At 40.4% G+C, this 26,978-nt stretch overlaps 1 protein-coding gene across 1 annotated transcript; it reads right to left on the reverse strand.

Annotated features, from left to right (window-relative positions):
- Positions 1 to 349: 349 nt before the first annotated feature.
- MAP9 (microtubule associated protein 9) lies at positions 350 to 25,907 on the reverse strand. Its single transcript, XM_077814469.1, has 14 exons — positions 25,818 to 25,907; positions 24,086 to 24,170; positions 20,184 to 20,567; positions 17,322 to 17,557; positions 15,542 to 15,653; positions 12,148 to 12,407; positions 11,152 to 11,210; positions 9,300 to 9,465; positions 7,750 to 7,839; positions 6,297 to 6,464; positions 5,679 to 5,824; positions 5,006 to 5,137; positions 4,623 to 4,704; positions 350 to 472 (listed from the first exon to the last, which is right to left on the reverse strand). Exons 1-14 carry the CDS (start codon positions 25,890 to 25,892, stop codon positions 350 to 352), a joined length of 2,118 nt encoding a protein of 705 aa, XP_077670595.1. The 5' UTR covers positions 25,893 to 25,907.
- Between the last annotated feature and the right edge of the window lie 1,071 nt (positions 25,908 to 26,978).

The following is a 26,978-nucleotide window of genomic DNA, read 5'->3' on the forward strand; positions in this document are numbered from 1 at the left end:
ATTCGTATGAGGAAGGGTGTGTTAGAGTCCGGCCCTGCGTGTCCCGAACATGAATTTTCACCAAAAGGGGCCAAATGACACAAAGTTTAACCAAGAAATTAATTGCAAAAAAAAAAAAAAATCACACAAGTTAATCTTTTGGTGAAATGTAATGGAAAAGAACAATTGAGCTATTTAGCACATACACCCAGTTGTTCCAACTGAGGAGTCTAAAAATAATCACCCTAAAAAAGAAAGGATGCAAGAGCCAGTATCAATTCACTTTAAAGTCAGTTGTTGTGAAATATTGATGATTAGCCAGTGTCAGAACTTTGGACATGAACTTTCCTCACAAAGGGTAATGGACATCTCAGTAGTTCCTTGACGAAACAGCTTTGCCAGGCGGGCTCCATGGAGGAGGGGTTTCATCCTCAAGGATAACCTGGAGCTTCTTTTGTTTTTTCTCAATCTGGTCTCTCCTCTCTTTCGTTTCCTGAAATTAGAGGAGGTTGTGTCAGAGAAGTACTGTGTCAAAGGAAAATTAAATAATTACTATTTTACAAAAGATATTAGTTGAAAGTCCATGATGTTTCATTGGTGCAATTCATAAAATGCAAAAAAAGATGAAAATGGCTGAGAACTTGATCGAAACTGACGACAAATCCCAGCGATGATTGAACCTCGAGATATTTTAAACAAAAAGTGCTCTCTTCACCCTGACTCAGACCATCTACACTTCATAGTGACACAAAGTCTGAGTGACAAGCCTGGCATCGTATTATAGAGAAGATATAGAGGTAATGTTAATGTGCAATGGTGAGTTGTGCTTGGAAGCTCATCCTAGCATCCCTTATAGAAATACAGCTACACAGCATGAGCAGTGCAACATCCATGCTACAGACTTATATTTCTCCAAGGTTCGGGTGGATGCTTGGAGCTGAGCTATGCTGTGTACTACCCAAACACGGAGCATGACATACAAGGCATAGCAAGCTAATTTCTGTATTTATCTTCAATTGCCTATTCACATCCTAATGCCTCAAATATAGGAATCTTGAACTCCAATATTAAATATTGTTTTCAATAAAAAAGGATGGCATTTGATGTCTATACCTTTCAGTGCTTTCTAAATTACTCCGGCACTACGCTGTAATAAAACAGGTTTTTAACAGTTTAGCTATAACAAATCTCTGTCGTTTTAATGTCATGCTAACAGTGTCATAAGGTTCTAATGACTTTTTTATAGTTTTAGACATACCATTGGGAAATTAGAACAATGATATTGAGCAGAAAGTTTGCAAAAATATTTTCACGTTACGTGAAATTTTTAGTTTGTTCCTTTGTAAAATATTTATAATTCATTCTGTAGAGAACCTTGGTTTTCAACAGAAATTTCAAAGTGGGCAGTCAGTGAATTCCCAAACTCTGACTCCTTCTAAAATGCTTCTTGAATTAGGGATAGGCAGTCTGGTTTGGTCAAATTCACATCTAACTGTTCCACCGAAATCAATGGAGAGATGCGAGGAATATCTTGGGCCCAAATGATAATATAAGCTTTGAGGTTCCAGACTAGTTGACTTAACTTTTGCCTCTACAAGCTGCCATTGCTCTCTTCTCCACACTCCAACACAAACCTTCATTTGACTGACAAAGCCTGAGCTTTTTGACCTTCAGTCAAGCTGCAAGTTACTTCTTTAGGATTTTCTAAGGGAACACTGTAGTGGTTTGCGGAGGAAAGAGTTTGTACTGTCAAGGCAAAATTTTATATTGTTGAAATACTGAGCTGCATATGAGTTTAGGACGGATACATACTCTAAAAAGGAATAAATATATGATTAGTGCACACTGTTTGGAATAAATTCACACATACTGCGGATGTATTTCAGAATTAACTTAATTACAGTCACTCTGGAATCTGTATTGAGTACAGAAATAAATTTTAGGACTGGTATTTGATATGTAATGATTAAAAAAAATAGCATTTATCGTATCACTGGTAGCCCGTACTTAACAAATAATATCTTACTAAGGAATTGAACCTTGCTATATGTAACACTGTATTACTGACTACATGCTGCATAGTATGCTTGTTTAAGGAAAAACCTAATTTCACAGCATATACTCCAAGATGAGCATTAAAGCTGGTCTGGGCAGCTTAATTAAGAATTTCTTGATTTCTTGAGATTTCAGTTCCTAACCTTAATTTGCATTAATGAAGGGTTTTTTTTTTTTTTAAATCGTTTGAGTGTTCTTGTTTTGGTTTTGCTGGTTTTTAACATTTGATAAGCAAGTCCTGCCAACAGAGCGCTTCTGCTATTATCTCTCCCACCCCTTCATCACAGCCTTTTGTACAAATAGTCCTCACCACTACTCACAACCCCATGAGAAATAAATTTACCAAAAACCTTCCTCCTCCCCAAATAATAAAGAAGAAGGAAGGTTGTGTGCACACAGGTGTTGAGGGAAGCATAATCAGAATTATGAAAGAGAGATACAGTAAGAAACAAAATAGCAGCAGCAGTCTGTCATACATTAAATAATGTTTGTTTCAGAGACCCTGTGTTGGGGTATGTTTACACTGCAGCTGCGAGTGAACCTCCCAGCCTGGCAGACAGACGTGCGTGCTAGCAGGGCTCAAGTTAGCATGCTAAAAATAGCAGCAGGGATACTGTGTGTCCAGAGGAGACTTGCCCTAGTCACCCAAGCTCAGGAACGGAGGTCTGACTGGACTTGAGAACCTGAGGCTCAACGTTCACACTGCTGTTTTTGCACACTTGCTTCAACAGACCTAATGAGTCAGTGCAACTTTTCTTCATTTACAACATCTGATAAGACCATACCCCATGGCAGTGTGGCTGCAACATAACGATTTTGTTTTACGCAGTTAATGAAGCATTAGGGAGAAAGATAAAAGGAACAGTAGCAAAGCCCATGTTTCAACACTGCTGAGCACTACTACACCACTACTGAGCTAGATTTCCAATATATAAAATTTTTCAAAATAAGCCTTAACAACATATATCTGTAAAATCATCCGAGTTATTTCCAACATAGAAAAATAACAAATCTGTAAAACCCATCTAATTCAACTAACCACAACTCCTAGCGTGTACAAATGTACAAGGTGCATCATGAGATGAATACTGTTAAAAACTGGGTGTTGAGCAGTGCTAAGCCTCAGAATAAGGGCCAAGCTTCTTAGAGGGTACATAAACTTGCTATACTATACAAATCTCCAAGATCTGTAGTTTTGAAAGAGTGCTTACTTGAAATCTCACTACTCACCAGCTAGAACCAGGTGTGGTGTCAGTATATATGCTGGCAAACATTATAATGTGCCTACATGCATCTGTTCATCTATTTTAGGTATTTATATGACTCCATGGTATCACAAAATGGAAATTGAACCAATATTGCTATTAAATTGAGTAGCTAAGAGGTAAATAATATCACAAAAGTGGAATTTCCCCTAACTGTAGGGGAAACAAAGTTATCTTTTTCATGTTAAGAGTTTTGGAAGTCTTAACAACAAAAACTCTGTCTCCATTTCTAGGGTTTTAAATTTCAAGATGGAAAAAGTCCTGTCCATGCCCTTCCCTTGAGATAAGCATTCCTTGAGATAATCAGTGAACTCTATGCCACAGTATGACACTTCAGTAACAACAGAATTCCCTGTTCTATTGTATTTTTATGTTTTAGAAGTATTTAGGGAGGATTTTTAAATCCTATTTTTGCTATCCATAAATGCTGCCATTTGCTTCATGAGCTGAAAGATTTAATTAATTCTCAAAACTAGTTTTCCCTACTGATTGCTAGGGGAAGAGTTAACAGATTTTCATTAAGTTACTTGTCTTTTAATAGAACACTTATTTATCTTCTTAGAACTACTGACACCAATAATCTGGGTACATACAAAAATCCTCCTAGTTACCTAGATAATAAATTGACAACTTGAGTCACACAAGTGTTCTTTCCCTAAATTTATAAAAAGTGAGTTTTACATTCTCATTGTTTTTATATAAGCCTAAATACTGCTCTGGCCAGCAGAGCAAGGATGAACAGAAACATTGGCTGATGTGACCTCCAAAATACAGAGACTTGAGCCACAGCCAAGGCCTAGATTTTAGAAAATGGACAGAGGAGATGTGATGTGGGGTACAATCTGCTCCTGTTCAGAAGAGCAGCAACAAGCATGCCAGTTAGGCCCTGATCCTGCAAACACTTTTGCACATACCCAGCTTTAAGCACGTAAGTAGGTGCTTCGCTTTAGTGGGACTATCTGTTTACAGGATTGATGCCTCAGCGTGCTGCCAACAGCATCACGACAAGTGCTGGTAGGGATGGGGCAGAAGAAGCTAGACATTCTCCTAAAATCATACCCTTTGAGAGCACAGTATATGTTCCTGTGCATTAGCTGTCTGTCTCCTAGGGTTCCCCTGAGCGGTGGTAAAGAAATCTTGACTTATTGGTTTTTGTGGGACTGGAAAGGCTCCTAATGACTTCTTCCCACAATAGCATACCAGAGGTCACCCCTTCCTATCAAATGGAGGTAATCTCAATCCTCAATGTAATCGTTCTTATTTATATTGATTTATACAACTCGCCATATTTAAAACTGTTTCCTTGAATCTAAATGCACTCACTTTTGCAGCTGGTGCTGCTTCTAGCCTTTGCTGGTTCTGTGCTGTGCTGAGTTGGCCCTTCAGAGGTGGCTCTTCCTGACATTGAATGGGAGAAGAGAAGACTGTACTTTCACTGACTGTAAAATGCAAAGAACTCAAAGGCATACAGATAGGGAGAATATATTGCATGTATGCCAGATGCTGTATACACTGCACTATTAAGTGATTTGCTAAAATAACCCTCAGAGGAACTGTATGAAAAGGTATATACTACTGCCATCACCTGGCCATTTTCATAACATGATGAAAAGCATTGAAAATTATAATTCAAAAGTTATTCACACGCATTATTTGTTAAAAAACACAAGGATAAATGTAGTAAAGTGTGAACAAATATGTTTACCAGCCATCTTTCATATTCCTCCATAGCCCTTTTATCTTTTTCTCCCCTCTCAAATTGTTCTATTTCTTGCCGTCTTTTCTCTTGGATTTTTTCTGTCTTCTTTTGTTTTACAAATTCTTCCTTTTTTTCATTCCTAAATATGGAGAGAAATATAACATACTATTCACTGAATTAAAAAAATGCTGCAAATGTGATTGGTTAACCAAACATCATGGACACTGCCAGGAACTGACATTTATGTCTACTGACAAATTTGATAACATGTAGTTGTAGTGCTTGCTTTTTTAATCCTGGGTTACTAATTAAGCATGGGATTGGTAGTACAAGGTTCCATGCTACCCAATGTACCTCACTTTTGATTTGCAGCATTTTCAAATCATTGGCCTTTCTTGAGAAGAGACTTTCAATTCAGCAGATTGACTAGAAGCTGTATGGCAAGTTTTATAAGGTGGACAAATGGGAACGAAAATAAAGCTACCACACTCACATTTGGGAACAACAGGCCTGACCCTGTGAGGTGCTAAGCACCCTTCCCTCCCACTGATTTCCGTGAGAATTGAGGATCCCCAGCCCCCTGCAGGTTCAGGCCCTCAGGCCAAATATTCCCTGCAAAATGATACGACAAAGGTGCTGGCCCGTACACAGTTATGTAACTAAATCCTCTGTAGCAGTACCATTTATCAACGGCAGACATGCTGTCTCGTTTCTTTTCTGCAATAACTTCCTCTTCTTTCTTCTTCTTGATTCTTTCAGCTTGTTTTTCCTTTCTACTTTGCTCTCTTAAATACTCTGCTTTCTTTTCTTTCCATTTTTCAAATGCCTAAAGAAGACCTCAAGTCCATTAGCAAAGTTGCATAACATCTTTGTTCCAAACCTTCCATTACATTATAGATATTTTTTCTTTCCTACCCATCCCCCTTTGGATTGTGCATTCACAGGGTTGTAGCTTAGCAAAGGATACTGCTACAAGGAGCAAGAATTTACTACTCCCAGCTCATTAGAAAAGCCTCTCTGCTGCCAACACGTTATTCTGTTGAGTAACTACTTTACGTATATGGAACAAAGTATTTCACATTAAAAAAACCCTAAATGTCAATAGAAAAAATGTGTGGATGTGCATAGGTTGGGAGATTAGCCCCTGCTACAAAGATAACAATCTAGACATGAATTCTCCCAAAGATCGGGGTATCCAGCTCTAGGGGTATGGTTTGGGTCCCTCTTTTGTTGTTAACAACTACATTTTTACTAAGGACTCTCTTGAGTTAAGTGTCTGTCAGGTATAGATTTCTCACTGCCTTTTGAGCTGCTTCTTTTTTCTCTTCATTCTGTTCTGCTGCTCTCCGTTTCTTCAACTCCTCAAGCTTCTTTTTTTCAGCTAGTTTCTTTTTTGCTTCTCTTTCTTTCATTGCCTTCCAGGCTTCAAAAGATGCAATTGCTTCTTCTTTCTTAGTAGCTTCTTTCTACATAAGAAAAGTTTATACTTCAGAAAACACTGCATTTTCTAAACACTCAAATGTAGCATTAGCCAAAGAAAAAAATGAAAGAAAATTGACTTGTAGAAAACATTCTAAAATCAATGGTTCAGCTGTGATTTGAACTACTGCTTGAGCATGACCAACTTTTTTGACCTACAGTATGAGGCTGTTTTCTACAAGATTGGGAGATATAGAAACTACTATGACTCATTTCTGAAGACTGTGTATAAAAAACATTAGTTCTTAAATAGGAAAAATTAAGAGAATTTATGAAGAAAGATGAATATAATATAATTGCGTACATGTTGCTTTAAATGTAGATTACTTATGAGGAGAGACTGAGGAACTGGAATTGCAGAAGAAAAGAATGAGGGGGGATTTGATAGTTGCTTTCAACTACCTGAAGGGAGGTTCCAAAGAGGATGGATCTAGACTGTTCTCAGTGGTACCAGATGACAGAACAAGGAGTAATAGTCTCAAGTTGCAGGGGGGGTTAGGCTGGATGTTAGGAAAAACTTTTTCACAAGGAGGGTGGTGAAACACTGGAATGGGTTACCTAGGGAGGTGGTGGAATCTCCTTCCTTAGAGGTTTTCAAGGTCAGGCTTGACAAAGCCCTGGCTGGATGATTTAGTTGGGGATTGGTCCTCCTTTGAGCAGGGGGTTGGACTAGATGACCTCCCGAGGTCCCTTCCAACCCTGATATTCTATGATTCTATGATTATATACCGCTGAATATAGAAGAGCCAAGACAAGAGCATGAAAATCTTCAGATACATGACTTCTTTAAATTTCATTGCTGAAATACAGACTATCCCATAATCATCATAATAAAAATACAAAGATGGACCCAGACTGCTGGCTGTAATCAAGATACACAAAGTGAAACAAGAAGGGAGCTGCAAAGGTAGCTTTAATTTATATGGCATCCAAGGATACTAAGGGTGCAGGGAAGCACCAGCTACACTCTTTTCCCTAGCCATATTCCCTGTGGCAGCCACAAGGATTAGGACATATAACAGCTATTACATCAGCTCCATTCCACATAAACTGGAGTAATCTTCTTGTGGCTCTCTATGATGGATTTAGAGATGCTTGTTGATGGCAGAGTGGTTGCAAAGTAGCCCCAATGAAGGGGATAACAACAGTTTTCACTATTTCATTTCTGTGTTTCTTTCCTTTTTTAAATACACCACAACAAATATTGTAATGACATTACTCTATAGAGTGGCAGTTGGCTAGCTCCCATTTAATCAAATATTTTAAACAAACCTTTTCATTTGCGTTCTTTAAATGTTCTGCTTTGTTCCTTTTAATTCTTTGCAGTTCTAGTAGAAAGACTCTTTTCTTTTCCAACCAATCCTAAAAGATTAAGGAAAAAGCTGTAGCTGAAGAGTTTTAAGCAATAACTAGATCTTGTACCAAAGTAACTTAGTATTATTGATAAAGCAACATCTGATGTAATGACCACAGGCAATACTGACAGTATTTCTGTTTTCATATATAACCACCACCACCACCACCATCATTTTATGTATGCAAACTACTTCTATAGCAATAAGCCCATCTGGATGAGTGAGGTGTCATTTAAACCACATTCTGAAGATCTGCAGCACAAAAAACATTCTGATCAAAAGTTTCAACTTTTAAGACTAAAACCTAAGAAATTAATAACTTTATTTTAACAAAAAGATTTCAGTATGGAAATAAAAAAGAGAATGTGAGCATGGAAGGGCAGGAAAGAAGAAGGAGCATCATGGTGGATTTACCTCCAGTGTTACAATCCCGGGGGGTTGAGGGAAGGGAGAGCAGAGCGATACAAATGACATAATACTACTTCTCAAAATCTTCAATAGGGCCTCAGAAAAATAGTTGTTGGGGAGCGAAGAAAGCATCCCCATGTACACATGTACAAGAATGAGCTGCAGCTATTAAACCTTTTAATACAAAATATTTACAACCACTATTTTAAGTTTCCCCTGGATAATTTTTGTTTTAAAAGTACAGAATACATTTTATCCATTTAGGATCTATAGGACCACAAAATTTAGTAAAAAACCTCTAACCTATTATATGTTTAATTCAGAAATATCTACAGTGAAAAGTCCTCAACCCATTGACTTCAAAGGCAATACACACCCACAAAGTTTTATAAGTGTGTGAGTGTTTTCAGGATCAGGGTCAAATTTTGTACATTTGTTCATGTGTTTAGTATGTTGTACTTAGAAGCTAAAATATCTTAATGAAGACTATTTGACTTTAGAAAGTGGCTATGAGTCAATGCACACATACTTGAAGACAGCATGATATTTAGAACCATTAAACTGTTAAGTGAATATGATTTTCCTTATGCGGAAACAATTTATGATCAATAAACAGATATGACCACAGTTGAGATTTATGCTAATTTTTACTACAGAGGGCAGAATTCAGATAGATTATGCTGCTTTAGGGAAAAATTTAAGATCTGACATCAAGTTCTTTTTACCTTTCCCATGAAAGGTAGCTTTGGAACAGAAAATACAGAGAAAAGAAACTATAGGATACACATTAAAAATAAAAAACAACAAATACAATAACGGAGATAATCTATTGTGTTTGAAAACATTTTGCCACAATAGTAAAATATAGATAAGTATGTTTCTTTCTCATCTGAATCTACCCTTCTTGGCTCATATGCTTTGTAGTGAAGCATAATTTTTTAAAAATAAAAAAAAGTCTCAATTTAAGAAAGGTGCATACAGATATTGAGTATAATTAACAGGCTTTTATTCTTATTGGCAGGATCTTTTCATGCAGGCTTTGGATATGCCAAAATTTACCTGATAAACAGCTGCTCGTAAACTATCTGCTTTGTCAAGCTCAGCACTATATTTTTGCAAGTGTTTATTGTCTAAGACCTTTAATGTTCCCAAGTATTGAGAAGATGTAGTTGTAGATGGAGGGATGGTTTTCCCAGCTTTCTTCAAGTATGTAGAAGACAGAGACCTGTGAAGCATCAATTCATAAACATATCAAAATAAGCTTTGAGTTTCTTATAGTGGATGCCAGGTAGAGTGCCTTCTCATTGCAGTTACATCCAGATATTGCTTATAATCCCGTTTTCACAAGCTTATATCTTTTTTTTTTTTTTGGGGGGGGGGGGGGGAAGGGGATAGAGGGAAAGAGAAAGAGGAGGAGACAGCCTGAATTGTCCATTTCTGTTTTTACATGGATTTTATCACTACTAAAAGAACCTGCAGGGCCTACAAAAATTCTGCTAGTCGACCCAATAGAGAATGTGAACTCCACAAACACAATAATTTCAGTTCAAAAGTATTAAAAGCCCTATATGCTTTAACCTAACAAGAACATGTTGAGACAGGTACAAACTGTCGTGGACTCAGTGGAGAGGCTGCACCCAACCCTGACAGAGCGCAAGGGCCAGACCTGCCCCAGAAACACCCCAGGGCTCTGTTCCTCTATGCCAGGTGCACCAGGTGCGGGCAGGCAGGCTCAGCAAGACAGGATCCAAGTGTGGAGGGGTTTAGTGTGGGGGGATCCAGGTGTGGGTTGAGAGGGTTGTGTGTGGGGCAATCTGGGTGTGGGTGGCTCAGTGGGGGATCGGGGGTGGGGGGGAATCTGGATGCACAGGGGCTTGTTCGGGGTGTTCTGGGTGCAATGGTAATGGGAGTCTGCACAGGTGTGCAGGTGAAGTGGTTGGGGCTCAGCGGGGGGAGGGGAGGGGTCTGGATGGCTCAGTGGGGAGTTTACATGCTGGGGAAGTGGGGCTCAGTGGGGTGGGGATCCAGGTGCAGCTGGTTGGGGCTCGGTGGGATGGGGATACAGGTGGCTCATCGGGGTGGTTCAGGTCCGGGGGGAGTGGGGCTCATCAGGGGTGTTCTGAGTGCAGGGGTGCAGAAGGCTCGATGAGAGGAACTGGGTATGAGGGGGTCTGGATGTATGGGGGTTGGGAGGATGGAGGAGTAGCTCCCTGTACAGGGATCCCTCTCCCTGCAGCTGAGAAGTGATGGGTGCAGGAAGCAGAGGGGTTGAAGAGTTTGCAGAGATTCCTGCAGCTGGTGGAGAAATCTGGGGGCTCCGGATACTGTGTAGGGGAAGAGGAAGTCCTGTCCTCCCCAGCCTAGCTGGGGCTAGCAGCTGAGCCCAACGCAGGGTAGGAGCCACCAGCCAGGTCTTCCCCAGTCCTGCCCCCTGCCCCACAGTGATTTACCTCTCTGCCGGCTGCCCTGGGCACCCAAAACATACTGCTGGGGAGGGTCATGTGACCACTCTTGTGGCTTCCCTATCAGAAAGTCATTTTTCTGCACAGAAGCAAAGAAATCTGTGGGGAACATAAATTCTACACATGTGCAGGGCGCAGAATTCCCCCCAGGAGTAAAACTGTGGGCTAGAGTCATTTGTGGGTCCCATGGCACAAACAGATGAAGATTTTGATAAAGGCCCTTGGTGGGTCTGATCTGCCAGTGGAGATGTGAAGGGTTGTCACTCTGCAAAAAAGCTGCACTCTCCTCCTCCAGCACCCTTTCAGAAGGCCAAATGTTGGCGACAGGGTGATGATGGGCATGAATGAGTGGCCAGTGTGTGTCGATCATGTGGATCTTACCTTTCTGCAGAAATCACATCAGGTGGGACCAGATTGTAAACACTGACATATCTGTATAGTTTACTTACCTGCTTGATGAAGAAGGTCTCACTTTTTCTGAAAGTGTTTCCTTATATTCAAATTCTTTCTAACAAATGGAAAAGGAAAAATAAAAATATTACACTTACTGTCAAACAACAAAACCTGTTCTGCAGCATATAGCCGCAAATGCTGTATCAGAGGCTTTATAAAATACAGGAATGCAAAATATGAATGCAAGGACGGTGAACAAGTATTTTCTGCCATTCTTTGTGCTTATTATAATCAACAAAACATAGCCTAGATGAAGTCCAGCATGATCTTATAAATAAAGACCAAAATAAAGTATACCATAATCTCCATTGTAAGTCTTTACCCAGAAACATCACTATTTAGTCAGGATTACATTTTAAAAGTCTCAATATAGAATGAGAAAATAGATAGTATACAGTTATTATTCATTATTTGTATTACCAAAGCGCTGAACAGTCCTAGTTATGGACCAGGATACCAGCATGCTGGGCTCAGACAGAACAAAAAGATAGTCCCAGCCCTAAAAAGCTTACAATCTAAATGTAAGTATATTCTCTTTGTGCCTTGTACTATAGCTAACAATTACCATATGCATTACACAAATCACTGGTGTGAACAGCACTTAAAACATAGTAAGTTAGATCCTCCACTGGTATATTCACCTAAACTGATCTAAGCCAGTTTATACCTCCTAAAGATCTGACTTAGTTTATTTTAAATTCTAGACATGGATTTAAATAAGGCCAGCAAGCACAAAGTTTGATACGTTTTATTTGTTTTTAAATATTCATTGAATGCATGTTCCCCTCATCTTCTCAAAATTGATGCTATTTTATAACAGAATCAATACCAGAAACCAGGCAGGAATGGGTGGCTTCTAATGTTGATTCTATTATAAAATAATATCTGTACGTATACAGGATGGAACCAACAAGTTTCGTATGATAACTTTTCATTGAAGCTTCCAAGACGTTATTATAAATTATGATACAAATTATATGTTTAAAAGATACCTTGTCCGAGTCCTCTGAAGTGCTCACTTCCGTCATGTCTTCAGATTTATCATTCAGTGACATTTCCTTTATGCCATCAGCAATGAATTTCTCTTCCAATGTTTGCAAATTTTCTTCAAGCTTGTCATCAGTTGATTTCTGTAGTTTCTTAGTTTTCTCATACACTGTAGTCATCATTAGTTCTATCACAGATGGGGATTTTCTGCCATTATTCTCCAGTTTCAAATCCCTGCTGTCATCATCTTCTGTTTGATCCTGCCCTAAAGCAAGTCAAAAAACCAATTCGGGAGATGAGACATCAAGAGATGTAATTTTTAAGAAAAAGTGTGGTTCATTAATTCAGATATTTCTATACTGTACCTAGAATATTCATGTATGAAAAAGCTTATTAAGCTTGATACAAGACATTATCTTCTGTATACTTTAATGACTTACAAAAGTATACATAAAAATCATATTACAAGTTAATATTACTGCTGCAATAAATGTATTTTTTATTTTAAGGCAAGTAGCAGCAGTTTTGAGATAAAACAGCTCAGCAAAACTGTAAACTATTAGTCACCTGATCATATCCAGACAAGTTTCTAACATATGAAGTAACAGCAAGAAACATTTGGATCACATCAAGAGCTACTCTGGCGTTCACTAAAGTATTACGGAGGTTTTTGCAAAACAATGGCAGAAAACACTTTGTATGCTATTTCTGACTCTCAAACATTTTCCCCTTTGAAAGAAGAAAATTTTGCTAAGTAGCAAAAATGTATGCCTAACTGGAATAGTTAGTAATTATCACTCATTTTAAAAAGGCTTTAAAAACCGGTATTCCTAATGTAATTTACACTGTGATAAATATAGGATTTCTATTCTATACCTGTAAAACATAAAGACAAAAATCAAGAGGAGCCATAGTAACTCTAGTTGCATTCCTGTGCACATTTTTGGTGGAATTCTGAAAGGAGGAAGTGGCAGGGAATTAGCTAGGAGATCACTGCAGTTATGGAAGGTGGGCTGGGCCTACAATTTGGAGAGTGTAATCTAAAGACAAAGAATTGGAGAACTCTGTATCCTATAAGGCTTCTATAGGGTGACATTTGGACACGTTCTAATTTGAAGGTGTGAAAGCTAAGTCACTGGAAAGTCCAGCGTACTAATGAGAACTCTAATTGTGCACAATTTCTGCATTACCATATAAACAAGTTTCTGTCTCCTGTGGATAAGTAAAGTTTGCATATTTTATTTGCATATCACTTTCCAATTACAGGTATTAGGAGGACTTTACAAAAATTAATTAAACTGCGATACTTGCCATTGTCCTATGGAGTTAGTGGACAAGGCACTGGACTGCAAGTTGGGAAACCTGGGTTCTATTGCTAGCTATGCCACTGATTTACTGTGTGACTTTGGACAAATCACTTTATTTCTGTGCCTCAGTTTGGAAGATAGAGATTATAGTACTATCCTCCCATAGTGCTTTGAGATCTCCAGTTGAAAAATGCTATAAGACAACCATTATAATTGTGATATCTTCCTTGCCAGATCAGACTATAGTACTCCCTCTTAGAACCATTCCACTTGTTCCCCCATCTACAGACTACAGTATCAAGTTTACATTTTCTCATTTTCTCTTTCAATGCCCTGAACAAATCTACCCCAGACTACATCTCAGTATTGTTTGTCTATCGTATTTGTCCTTCTTCCTTTGCTCCATAGATGTCCTCATCTTCACTACCTCATCTCTTCCTTCCATGCATGGAAAACCTCTCCAATCAAGTACAACAGGGATCACTATCCTCTACGTGTTCAAAGCTGTCCAAAAGACTTGCTTCATCCATAATGCCCACAAGCATTAACCCACATCAAATGTATTCTTCAACCCAAGAGTACAAATTAAATATAGATATTACATGACACTTTCCAGTCATCGCTCTGTTTATATGTTACACACTTTTTCCCACCCTTTGTCTATCTTGTCTACATTGTAAACTATTCAGGGCAAGGACTACTACTTTTTATACATATTCTATAGCACATAGCACAGCGGGGCCCCATTTAAACACTATTAATTTCTTCTATGAGTCTGCCTGTGCTTCTTATCTATCTGTGTCAGTCTTAAATATCGTAAACTCTTTGGGGCATGGATTCTCCGTATGTTTGTGTCTTGTACAATGCAGAAACAAAGTAATATTTATCATCCCCATTTAAGCAATAGTTAAACAGAATACAGAGAGGATAAGTAACTTGAGCAAGTTCACACAGCCAGGAACAGAACGCAGGCATTGTAATTTCCACAAGACCATCCTCCCATTATACATAAAATGGTGACCAACAGTTTGTCTACTCAGTTGATCTGTGGCTAGAAGGGATGAAGGAAGATAAGGGAGAGGCAGGCAGATGGAGATTATTAATTGAAGAAAGTGACTAGGTTGGAATGGAGAGGGAAATTCAGGAGCAGTGGTTTAAGCAAGTCTCAAAGATGTTTAGACAGTGTTAAGTACACAGAATATGAGCAAAGGATGTTTCTGCATTTCTCAAACTTTAGCCTGTCTCCCTGAAAAGAATGTTTATCTGGTTCTTATGTATCATGCTTTGTGACGCTATTCAGAACTGTTTCTAACAAAGAACCTGAAAACAACATCAGTTATGATTTCAATTTGTTAATGTAACTATAGTAAACTTCCAGAAGCTACCTTAGGTTGGGTCAATACTACACACCAGCACTTTCAGCAGTGTGAAGCGTACATGTAGCTACACACCCTGGGGAAAAGTAGGCTGTGTCCACACTGAGGTATGTAGCTACACATGTCAGTGAAAGGCTCTGGCAAGAGGGAGTCAGCTGGTAAACCCTGATGCCTCCCCGCTGCCAGAACCTTCCCCCCACTGGGGGACGCTTTCCATGGAGGGGAAAGGCTCCAAAGTCGGAAGGCAGCAAGACACTACGCTGCTAAAAATAGCAGTGTAGATAGGAAGGCCTGGCTTGGGCAAGTAGAAAAAGTGTAGGTTGTTTTCACATACCCACCCACATCCTTTAGGTATGTATTTACTCACCTACGTCATGCCCCACTGGCTACACTACTATTTATATTAGGGGGGCTACATGGGTATGCATATTATAGGCCACCAAAAGTGGTGTATAGCATAGATGTAACCTTATTGATTACTCCTCTGCAACAAATTGACACCAATAATACACAGCTGATGCATATTGTAGCTAGTCTCAGATTTCTAAAGTAAACTTAGTGGTTGGATCCACCTCTATCAATGGAAACAGACTACATTGACATCATGGACACTAGTATCAGACCCTTAAAAGTTGCTTATACAAAGCAATTCTATTATTTCACTGGTTGCACATATTCAAGTATAATGGTTCTATATGAAGTATATTGATTTCTACCTTTTGAAGGAGAGCCTTCTCCACACATTAACAAATCCGCGTCTCCAGACATTTCATCAGCTGAATGAAAATGAATAGGGAATGGTGGTGAAGAGCTTGTTAGCCATGGACCCTTAAAGCAGAAAGTGACAGCATAAGCAACAACATGAACAATTCACACTAAATCAAAATCAGTTAACTTGCTTCTAAACCATAGTTTTCTATGCAATATTTATTTAGAGTTCCTTAAGAAAAATATGGCTACGGTTTAAATTAAAGGAGATGTAAAGATAAACAGATTTTAAAAACGGTGTAAACTCACCACAGATTAAGGTCAAATCCTGCCCTTAGTAATGAAGCAGATGGCTTGTCTATACTGCCCCACAGTTTGGATTATAGGGGTGTGAAAAGAAGTGATGTTAACGCAAACTAGGAACCTTTTAGTTCGCACCTGCAGCATCCACATAGGGGAGATACAGCTCAGGACTTTGGGGCGCATTGCTAGTCACACCCCCTTAGTGCCAAATGTGGGGCAGCAGACATGGCCAAAGAACAGCTAAGATGCTGTCAGCTGTACCTTCTGCTATAAGAATCCTGCAGGCACACAGTTAGGCACTTTCCCCATGGCAGGACACAGCAACAAGGAGTAGGGTTCAATCTGCCGCTGCTCTTCTGAACTATTATATACTGCTGATAAGTAGCATATATGCTAGTCAGTTTGAGACTCAACATAGGCAACTACCCTTCCTTTGTAGAAAGATTCTGCATTTTGACATACTAACTAGGTGTACTGCCTAGAGCATTTTTCTATCTTATGGAGGGAGGATCCAGTCCCCCATGACCTTCTTTACACACCACCATCCACCACTTTTGAGAAAACAAAACAAATCCAGTCATCTTTAGGTCTCTGTTCACAGCATAAAGAAATCTTTACATACAACTTAGTTGTCATGTTACATTGATGAAGAAAATGTGTATGCAAAGGAATAGAACTTTTTTATAACATACTTCTAGGCTTGGATGGATTAGATTTTTACTGATAAATGTCAATTTCACTGTGCACACAAATTCACTAAAAATATTTCTGTCAATAATAATAAAAATGTACAGATAAGTAAAAAAAAATACTGCTTGTTATTTGTTTTGTACATTTAGATATATGATGTTTACAATTTATGTTTTAATGGTTATAAAGCTTTAACTTTCTGAACCTTAATGTCTACTGTCAAATAATTACTGTTTGACTCACCACCATCCTGACTCCATCCATAATTTCCTTCAACAGTGAAAATTTAAATAGCTAAATACAAAAAAATGCTTAAAACCCATAATTTTGCACATCTATGAAAAACTAAATCAATAAAAAATAGGGAAAAATGCTTTAAAATAAACACTGATACCATCCATTGAAATTATAAAAAATAAAGATCAAATTCTGCCGATACTACGTATCTCCCAGAGTTAATGACCTATAGTTGAGAACTACTTCCTTGTATATCAATAAAGAGATATAGCAAGGCAACAGAACGCTCAAAGCTGCAGATGTAGGAGACTATTTCCTACAGAAGCTCCACTTTTTCAATCCAAGTAGCAATGCTCTTTGAAAACCTGATTAAATGTACCTCTTTCACCCTCCAATCCCTCTTTTTTTGTGTTATGAAAAATGGTATCACAATCACAGATGAATAAAAAGAGTGTTTGGATGATGTTATTCCAGTGTAGAATAGGCAAAACATATATAGAAGGGAAAAAAATAGATAACTGTGCACATATATAATAAATACTACAGTAATGCTCTTACCTCAGGACTAGGGCTTTCAGCAAGTGCCCTTTTCTCGGATGTTGTTATTTTGTCACTCAGCCTAGTTAGGGAGGATGGTGCAGAAAATGAAGGTAATCTGTAACTAGAAGAAGCAGTCTTATCTTCTGCCCTGGCAACATCTTTGTCTTCTACATGGCTGGTCTTTCTTAACACATTTCTTGGTTGAGGTGATGGTTTATAACGATCATCCAGTGCAGAAATGCTGACATTCTCAGCTGACAATAAATATTATTATTTCAACATCATCCACTAAAGATACTTTATTCAGTTTGGAATATTATTTTGTCAATTTAGGAGCGACTAACATTTTCGGATGAATCCCTTTCTTCTGTAAATAAGCAGCAGTCACAGCAGGTCAATGACCATGATATATTATTTAAAAAAATGAAGTGTCCTGAGGCTCTTACTACAATGAAGATGAAAACAATCAAACCAGAACAAATGCAGCCAAGTATATGAGAGAGAGAGAGAGAGAGAGAGAGAGAGAGAGAGAGATAAAAATTGTATCTTCAGAAATTTTAACCAAAGTTTTGAAGCTCTGAATGTAATGTAAAGACACAGGTCAGAAGTTCATCTTTCAATTTACTTTGTTCTCTGTATAGTAAAGATCAAATTATTTATATTCTATATATTTAGATATACACTTTGAGTATTACACTTGGGTGTTTATCTGAGGCCAGGAAGACAAACCTAATAGACTGTAAAGGCAGGAAAAACAGAATGTGTCTAATGTAGCACTGCAGTGGGAAGACTTTCCATTGTGATCCTACTCTATTTTTTTTTAATAGGCCCACTGAACTCATTACATAAATCCATGTGCTTCCCTCTGCACAGGGCAGAATAAATCAAATTTGTGGGGAAAAAATAAATGCAGTGAGAAGGGTGGAGGAAGGGACCAGGTGACTACTGGGATATTTGCCCCCTTGTATGCATAAATCTCTGTCCCTTTTGTAAAAAGTTAAGGGCTCAGCAGTCACAAAGAAATAAAGTGTGCTGTCAGGAATGGGGTGGAGGAACCTAGGAACAGCCAGTACATTCAGCATTTTCCCAGACAAGTTGCAGAGCCTTCAGAGCAGTGCTAAATTAGTGCCCCTTTTCAAGCAAAAACTCATTTTCCCCAATCCACAGCTGTCCCCAGGCAGCCAGTGGCAGTACAGCTATCCTGCCTGACATCTTTCACAAGGACTAGATTTATTCAGAAGAGAGGGAACAGTGAAATGTGTTGCTTGGTGTGCTCCTCTGCATGCTAACCCACATACAAAATGAACTTCCAAAGCTAGCCATGGAAGTATTGGTGTATGAGCATTAGGAAGTAACAGTACAATGTGTGTGCTTAGTGCCATTTTCTAAAATATCATTTCATAAAGTGCAAACAAGGGTGAAATTCATCCCAGTGCACAGGGCTCATCAAGGCCATCCACATTGCTTAAACACTAATTCAGCTCTTAGTTGGAGAAAGGACTTGCAAATAAAGTGAATTTGTCCTCAATAAGACATTAGAATATCAAAAGAGGCCAAGCTTATCCTTCATTAAAGGAAGTCACTGACCAGAGATTAGATCAAATTTTCTAAACTTGAGATAATTTCAAATTAGTTGCCTGTTGGAGAAGAGAAGCAGGTGTCTGTGTACTTGCTTTTTTGATAAAAAGAAAAAGAGTATTTGTGGTACCTTAGAGACTAACCAATTTATCTGAGCATAAGCTTTCGTGAGCTACAGCTCACTTCATCGGTTGCATACTGTGGAAAGTACAGAAGATCTTTTTATACACACAAACCATGAAAAAATGGGTGTTTACCACTACAGAAGGTTTTCTCTCCCCCACCCCACTCTCCTGCTGGTAACAGCTTATCTAAAGTGATCACTCTCCTTACAATGTGTATGATAATCAAGTTGGGCCATTGTGCTGGAAATGGCCCACCTTGATTATCATACACATTGTAAGGAGAGTGATCACTTTAGATAAGCTGTTACCAGCAGGAGAGTGGGGTGGGGGGAGAGAAAACCTTCTGTAGTGGTAAACACCCATTTTTTCATGGTTTGTGTGTATAAAAAGATCTTCTGTACTTTCCACAGTATGCATCCGATGAAGTGAGCTGTAGCTCACGAAAGCTTATGCTCAAATAAATTGGTTAGTCTCTAAGGTGCCACAAGTACTCCTTTTCTTTTTGCGAATACAGACTAACACGGCTGTTACTCTGAAACCTGTTTTTTGATAAAGGACGTCTGAACTTTTGTCTGTCCAAAGTAAGATTTTCAAATTAAAGTACCTGAAGCTTTACTGCCACCATGTGTACGGAAGTGGGGAATTACAAAGTGTTTGCTATTGTTCATTATGCACCACTCATTGCAGTTTGTGTTTTCCCATCATTAATAGTAAATGGGCCATGGATTTATCTCAAGATAAAATATCATTGCTAAGTGGCAAGTTACTGCATGGCAAACAAAGGTCTGAATAAACAGTGCACAAGCTTGCCACACAGTAATGTCCCTCGTGGACACTGCTACAGTGTAAAGTCCCAGAGCGTAGATTACCATATACTACTCTCTATTCCCTCTTTCTGACATAGTCTATCATGTGATTTCAGCAATCCTCTAATTTGCCTATAATTTGTTTGTTTATCTAGTTACTTGTGGCAGCCAGTTGCAGAATATTAAAAGGAGCACTTAAAAATTAGTTAAAAACTGTGATCCTCTTTGATATTAAAGATATTGAAACCATACCCTATACTGAAGTCTAAAAATAATTCTAACATTTTCATTTCCAACATTGGATTAATTTTAAAATATTACAATATGAATATACAAATAGCAACAACAATATTCAAGTGCCTTCTTTTTACCTGATGATATATTCTTGATTCTGTGCTCCCTTAGCTTTGGTACTGGTTTGTTTTCAAATTCATGTTGAGTAATTTCTTCCCTTTCATTCTGCAGTACAGCCATATGTGATTCATTACAGTGGTCACCTTCATTACCATGACAAGTTGATTTTTCAATGAATGACCATTCTGTTTCATCTTCTCTGTCACCAGTCAAGTTTTGGCTATTCAAAATTGTCATCTGTTGATGTTTCTCTTCATCTAACAGTGAAGACAAGTCATCAGCCATTTCACTTTTGAAAAGGGCCTTTTTCTGAGTAGTCTCATCATCTGAGAGGGTAATATCAAAGGCAACTGATTTCTTATTTGTGTTTTCAACAGCTGAATTATTTTCAGGAAGTTCTTCTAGAATACCCCAAAACAATGTATTTTCATCTACTTCTATATTAGATTTGTATTTCATATATAAAAGGAATACAGCAATCTCATATTTTATACCATAAGAAAATTCTTTGTACAGCTCTCCTCTGGCCAACATCTCTGATCTTAACTCTTATTATGTTGCCCCCAATTCCACTAATCTTAATTTACTTTGCTTCCTTTTCCCACTCCCTGTTCTCCTGCCTTTTTCAATTCTAAACCCTATGCACAGAATGCCCTCCCAGTCTTCATTAGTTAATTCCTACCAATCACCAGATTCAAGTTCCTTCTAAAAACCCACTTCTCCATGACTACAAGAAGTGAGTTAAGTTAAAAAAAAAAAACCAACATATTTCAAGCAGAATCATAAAGATGGACACATACTATAAAATGAGCAACCTTAGGATCTTATTAATGGAACCTTTGTGATACCTCATGCCCTTCTATTGTTACACTCACTGGTTGTGTCCAATAGAAATTTACATTATAAACTTCACAAATAAGACACGGTCCTTGCCCTGTTCTATACAACACCCCGAAGCAGGGCCGGTCTTAGGGGTGGACCACCTCAGCAACTGCTAAGACGTGCCATGGTCCAGGGGGGGCACCACACAGCAGCGCAGAACTGTGCACTGCTGGCATAAAGTCAGAAACCGCTCCTGGCTGGCAGGAGAGCGTGGCGTGGCGGTGTGGGGGGACGCACCCTGATTTTTCCCTGCTTCCTCCTGGCATAGGAAGCTGGTGTGGGGGAAGAGGGAGCCGTGATGCACAGATACTGCTTTCCCTCTCAATGTTCTTCTGCGTCCCCCTAAGGGGCTGTGATGGGGGGAGCGAGGAGCAATACCAAGCGCTCCGTGCATACAGGTCACTTTCCCCACCTGTTTCAGAGTAACAGCCGTGTTAGTCTGTATTCGCAAAAAGAAAAAAAAGAGTACTTGTGGCACCTTAGAGACTAACCAATTTATTTGAGCATAAGCTTTCATGAGCTACAGCTCACTTCATCGGATGCATAAAGTGGAAAATACAGTGAGGATGTTTTTATACACACAGACTGTGAAAAAATGGGTGTTTATCACTACAAAAGGTTTTCTCTCCCCCCACCCCACTCTCCTGCTGGTAATAGCTTATCTAAAGTGATCACACTCCTTACAATGTGTATGATAATCAAGGTGGGCCATTTCCAGCACAAATCCAGGGTTTAACAAGAACGTCTGAGGAAACGGGGGGGGGGGGGGGAATAAATAAGGGGAAATAGGTTACTTTTTATAATGACTCAACCACTCCCAGTCTCTATTCAAGCCTAAGTTAATTGTATCCAATTTGCAAATTAATTCCAATTCAGCAGTCTCTTGTTGGAGTCTGTTTTCAAAGTTTTTTTGTTGAAGGATAGTCACTTTGAGATCAGAAATCGAGTGACCAGAGAGATTGAAGTGTTCTCCGACTGGTTTATGAATGTTATAATTCTTGACATCTGATTTGTGTCCATTTATTCTTTTACGTAGAGACTGTCCAGTCTGACCAATGTACATGGCAGAGGAGCATTGCTGGCACATGATGTCATATATCACATTGGTAGATGTGCAGGTGAACGAGCCTCTGATAGTGTGGCTGATGTTATTAGGCCCTGTGATGGTGTCCCCTGAATAGATATGTGGGCACATCTGACAACGGGCTTTGCTGCAAGGATAGGTTCCTGGGTTAGTGGTTCTGTTGTGTGGTATGTGGTTGCTGGTGAGTATTTGCTTCAGGTTGGGGGGCTGTCTGTGGGCAAGGACTGGCCTGTCTCCCAAGATTTGTGAGAGTGATGGGTCATCCTTCAGGATAGGTTGTAGATCCTTGATCATGCGTTGGAGGGGTTTTAGTTGGGGGCTGAAGGTGACGGCTAATGGCGTTCTGTTTTTTTTTTTGTTAGGCCTGTCCTGTCACCTACTACTGTTCCTCAGACGTTCTTGTTAAACCCTGGATTTGTGCTGGAAATGGCCCTTCTTGATTATCATACACATTGTAAGGAGAGTGATCACTTTAGATAAGCTATTACCAGCAGGAGAATGGGGTGGGGGGAGAGAAAACCTTTTGTAGTGATAAACACCCATTTTTTCATGGTCTATGCGTATAAAAACATCCTCACTATATTTTCCACTTTATGCATCCGATGAAGTGAGCTGTAGCTCACGAAAGCTTATGCTCAAATAAATTGGTTAGTCTTTAAGGTGCCACAAGTACACCTTTTCTTTTTCCCCACCTGGGCTGTGCGGTGAAGGAAGCATCAGGAGCTGCTGTTCTCCTGCCCTCTCCTTACTCAGCCCAGGTGGGGAAAGTGAGCTGGATGCACGGAGCCCTGACATCGCTCCTCGCTCCCCACCTCACAACCCTCTAGGAGTACACAGAGGAGCAGCATTTGGGGGAGCAAGTATCAATGCCAGCTGCTCCACGCATCCAGCTCAGTTTCTCCACATGGGTCTAGGAGGGGAGTGCAGAGCTTAGGGGCACAGGAAAGGAGTGCAACGGTTAGCGGCAAAGGGTGCACAGTGCAGGGGTTAAGGGTGCATATGGGGCACAGTGCAGGGGTTAGAGGTGTAGAGGGTGGTGGGGAGCCTGGAGACCCAGGGGGCCCGTGTCAATGGGGGGCACTCGCAGGGGCCAGGGCAATGGGAGGTCACCATGCCCACAGGGGCCAGGAGCACCAAAATACAAGTTTGCCCAGAGTGCCATTTTCCCTAAGGCAGGCCCTGCCCCAAAGTATAGTTTTGATTAAGAAAGCTGTTTTATAAACCCTTGTCCCTGTTATTACCAATTGCTCGGAGTTGTTTCAGGTAAAAAAAAAAAAAAAAAAAAAAAGGCCCACTAAAGAACACAGAAGTATCAAAGATTTCAGAGCAGGAGCCGTGTAAGTCTGTATTCGCAAAAAGAAAAGGAATACTTGTGGCACCTTAGAGACTAACAAATTTATTTCAGCATAAGCTTTCGTGAGCTACAACTCACTTCATCGGATGCATTCAGACATGTAACGTGTCAAATTCAGGAAGGAAGGGACTTGCTGTGTAGTCTGTATTTAAAGAAATGTCTGGGCCTTTGCACATCAGTGTAATATAAAAGATCTGGCAGATATGGTGAGTAAAACCAGGTATCACATGGATGAAGTGTCTTAAAATTACAATGTAATATAATGTAATTTATGACATTTAAAAGGCCAAACTTCCTTTAAAGAGATAGAGAGGGAACTGATTCATTAGGGCTTCGGCTGCATAAAAAAAGTAAAAAATCCTTTAAAATTATATAGACCCTGGACTGAGGAAAAACAATGGCCCAATCTTGCACCTACTGATGTCAATAGGAATTCTGGTCCTAACTTTATTGAGCAGGACAGGGTACATAATTTAGGAATAGCTGTAATGTGGAATCTTAGTACATTAAACCATATTGGCTCCAAAGGATCTTTAGTGATCTATCAGCGAAGGGTGGGAGGGGGAGAACACAAACAAAACTGCTGCTATTTAACATACCATCCTCATCACTGTCAAAGTCATCTGAGTATTCAGCAGTTTGCTGTCTTGCTGCACGAGCAGAAATTGCTTCTTGTAGCTCATCCTGAAATATTTTAATAGATTCCTTTTGAATAAAAGTTAAGATCCATTACTTCAAGTTCAACTCTCATTCTTCCCACTACCAAAAAGTGTTTTGGGACAGTAACAGATATGAATCTTTGGGGGCGAGAGGGAGTGGGTGAGCAAACTGGTGTAGTATAGTGTTTCCCAAAATTTTGAAAGCTGATGCACCTTTCAGGAAAACAACACCAATTGGACCCCCCTCTCCATCCTTGCCACATACTGATAAAAGTCTATGCATCTTAGTTTATATATCTTTTGAGTAAAACCCCCAACCCCTTAGAACTTTGTGCTCCCTCTTCCCCGGTGGGCTTGCCCACTCTTTGGAAAATATTTGCCTAGTTAACAAATTGCTTGACTGGGAGTCAGAAGACATGGCCTGTTTCCGATAGCGCCTGCTGTGTGACATTGGGTATGTCACTTCAGCCCAGATCCAAAGGGACTTAGGAGTTACACTGCTGTCACAAGGCCTTACTTTTAGGTGCCTTGGAGAGCACTGAAAACCACAAAGCCTGAGTTAGGTATCTAGGCTCCCTATACAATGAATGGGGAGAGATAAGCATTTAAGAATGGGATCCACAAAAGCAAGCATATTAGACAGCTCCCCTCCTAAGCTAGTCAATAGTAGGGAGTGTTTTCTTGTTCAAAAATTACCAGCCACTAGCAACCTGGAAGCAGAGAGACCCTCCAGTAAAGTGCATATAATCTTCGTTAATGTGCTTTCACAAAGAGGCCACACAGATCTTTTCAGGTCCTATAGAATCTACCACCAAAAATAAAGGATCTGACAATGGGTAAGTGAGGAACTATGAATTAAATAATTAATTAATTAATAATATACCTAACAGGATATCTTAGAAGCACCACAAAAATCTTCAAGACAAAGTTTTTCTTTTCCTCAGTCACCTCCTGTGTAGTTTATTACTAGACAGGAGACATCTTCTATAAACATCACCTGCAACCTTCAAAACTTAAACCCTGATCATGCAAAGATTTATGCATGTGCTTATCTTCAAGCATATAACAAATCCCATTGACTTAGAAGTTAAGCATATACTAAAATCTTTTCATGACCAACACCAAAGCTACTGTAACAAACTGGCTGCATGCAAAAGTTACCCACCCAGGATTTGTAGTCCAAAGTTCCTTGCTTTTATTAGTTTAAACTAGATGTTTTACTTTAAACTAGGACAATTATTGTGTACATTTAGGAGATCAAGAAAACCTCAGTATGATTTTTCTAAAGAAGCACACCGAAACTAAATGAGAACGTCAATTCTACTTTTAAGATAGGAAAGTTTTTGCTTTTCTCGTATATTGACAGCAGAGTTGTTTTCGTCGCTAACCTTGGTAACACAAAGGCCAGGTCTACAATAGAAACTTTAGCCAGTATAGCAATGTCGTTTAGGGGTGTGATTTTGGTGACATTTCTAAACTGGCAAAAACTCCACTGTACATGTACCTGCATTAAAAAGCGCTTTTATTTCACTTGCCAAACGGGTACAGATTATCCTGGCAAGAACACGTTTTTACTAGGATAAGCTGTACCTGCACTAAGAGGGTTTGCCAGTTTAGCTAGCCTAGAGTTGACCGATTTTTTAATCGGACAACGTGGGGTAAAATAGTTTACCTGAAAAGTGGTTCTCCTGGAGACCTTGGGGCTCTTGATATAGGCTAAAGTGGTGCCAATATCTTCATCAGACATGGTGGGGAAAAAGGCTGGAGAAATGACTCTTATACAGGTTCTTCGTGTTTTCACGCCCTCAGCACTGGGCTCCAGTGAACTCAAATCTCTCCTGCGGGTTTAAACAACGGATCAGACAGCGCGATTGAAGCAAGGCTCTGTCCGCCCCTAAAGGGAATGCATCTGGCCAGCTCCGCTCGGGCTGGCCCGGGGCGCTGCAGGAGGCGCCGGCGTGCGGCGGATTCCCCCCGCCCCGGGCAGGTCTGCGCTGCAGGGCGCACACGAGCTCTGACCCACTGAACCCCAGCCCCGGGGCCGGACGGCGCCCCCCTACCCCACGAGCCGGGCCCTGCACGGACGGGTCCCACCTCCCGTGGCTGCCTGTCCCGGGCCCGCGCGGGCCCGTCCGAGAGAAGCTCGCCCTAGGCGCTGCGCAGCAGCCGCTCCGCTCCTGCCGTCGCAGCTGCATTGACCTGAGGGGTGGAAACTGAGCCCCCGCTGGCCCGCGCGGCCATACACGTTACCTAGCAACCCACCAACACCGGAAGTGACCGCATAGACCGAGCCCCCGCTACTCGGGGGACCGAGCCCCGCCCTCTCCCCTGCCAGTTGGGAAGGGGATACGGTCACGTGTGTGGCTCTGTCACCTGGAGTCCGGGACATGGCGGTTCTTCGCCCCCGCGCTTAGAACCGAACCAGAGCCGAGCGGGCGGGCTGGTGGGGAGAGGATGCGCGGGGAGTGGGGCAGCCCCAGGGCCCCGCCTCTGCGGCCGATTTGCCGGCTAATAGCGTTTTCAGGGCCGCAGAGCACGGAGGCGATCCGGACGTGTCCGGCCCCGGGCTGGGTTGTTTCAGATGCTGGCCTTGAACGTACCTGAGCAGAATGACTGGCTGCGCCTTTCACACGCTCCATTTTGCGTCGCTCTTAAGTCTTACCCATTAGCGCTCACCAAATGCGTTTCCTCTTCTCCCAGTGGGTCCTGACACCTCACCCCTTCTGCCAGGCCCGTGTGCTCCCACTGCCCCGTGCAACTTCGTTAAACGGCGCTGCAACTGTTGTTAATTACAACGAACCTGCGTATATCTCAAAACCCAAACTTCCCGTAG

Source organism: Eretmochelys imbricata, chromosome 4 (genome assembly GCF_965152235.1).
Source record: "Eretmochelys imbricata isolate rEreImb1 chromosome 4, rEreImb1.hap1, whole genome shotgun sequence".
Classification (NCBI taxonomy): Eukaryota; Metazoa; Chordata; order Testudines; family Cheloniidae; genus Eretmochelys; species Eretmochelys imbricata.

Coding starts and splice junctions, on each gene's coding strand:
- MAP9 (XM_077814469.1), bottom strand. CDS start 25,892: ATGTCTGATGAAGATATTGGCACCACTTTAGCCTATATCAAGAGCCCC. Junction 15,654..17,321: donor CTGAAAGCCCTAGTCCTGAG/GTAAGAGCATTA, acceptor TTCTGCTTTAAG/GGTCCATGGCTAACAAGCTC. Junction 6,465..7,749: donor TAAAGAACGCAAATGAAAAG/GTTTGTTTAAAA, acceptor TTTCTTATGTAG/AAAGAAGCTACTAAGAAAGA.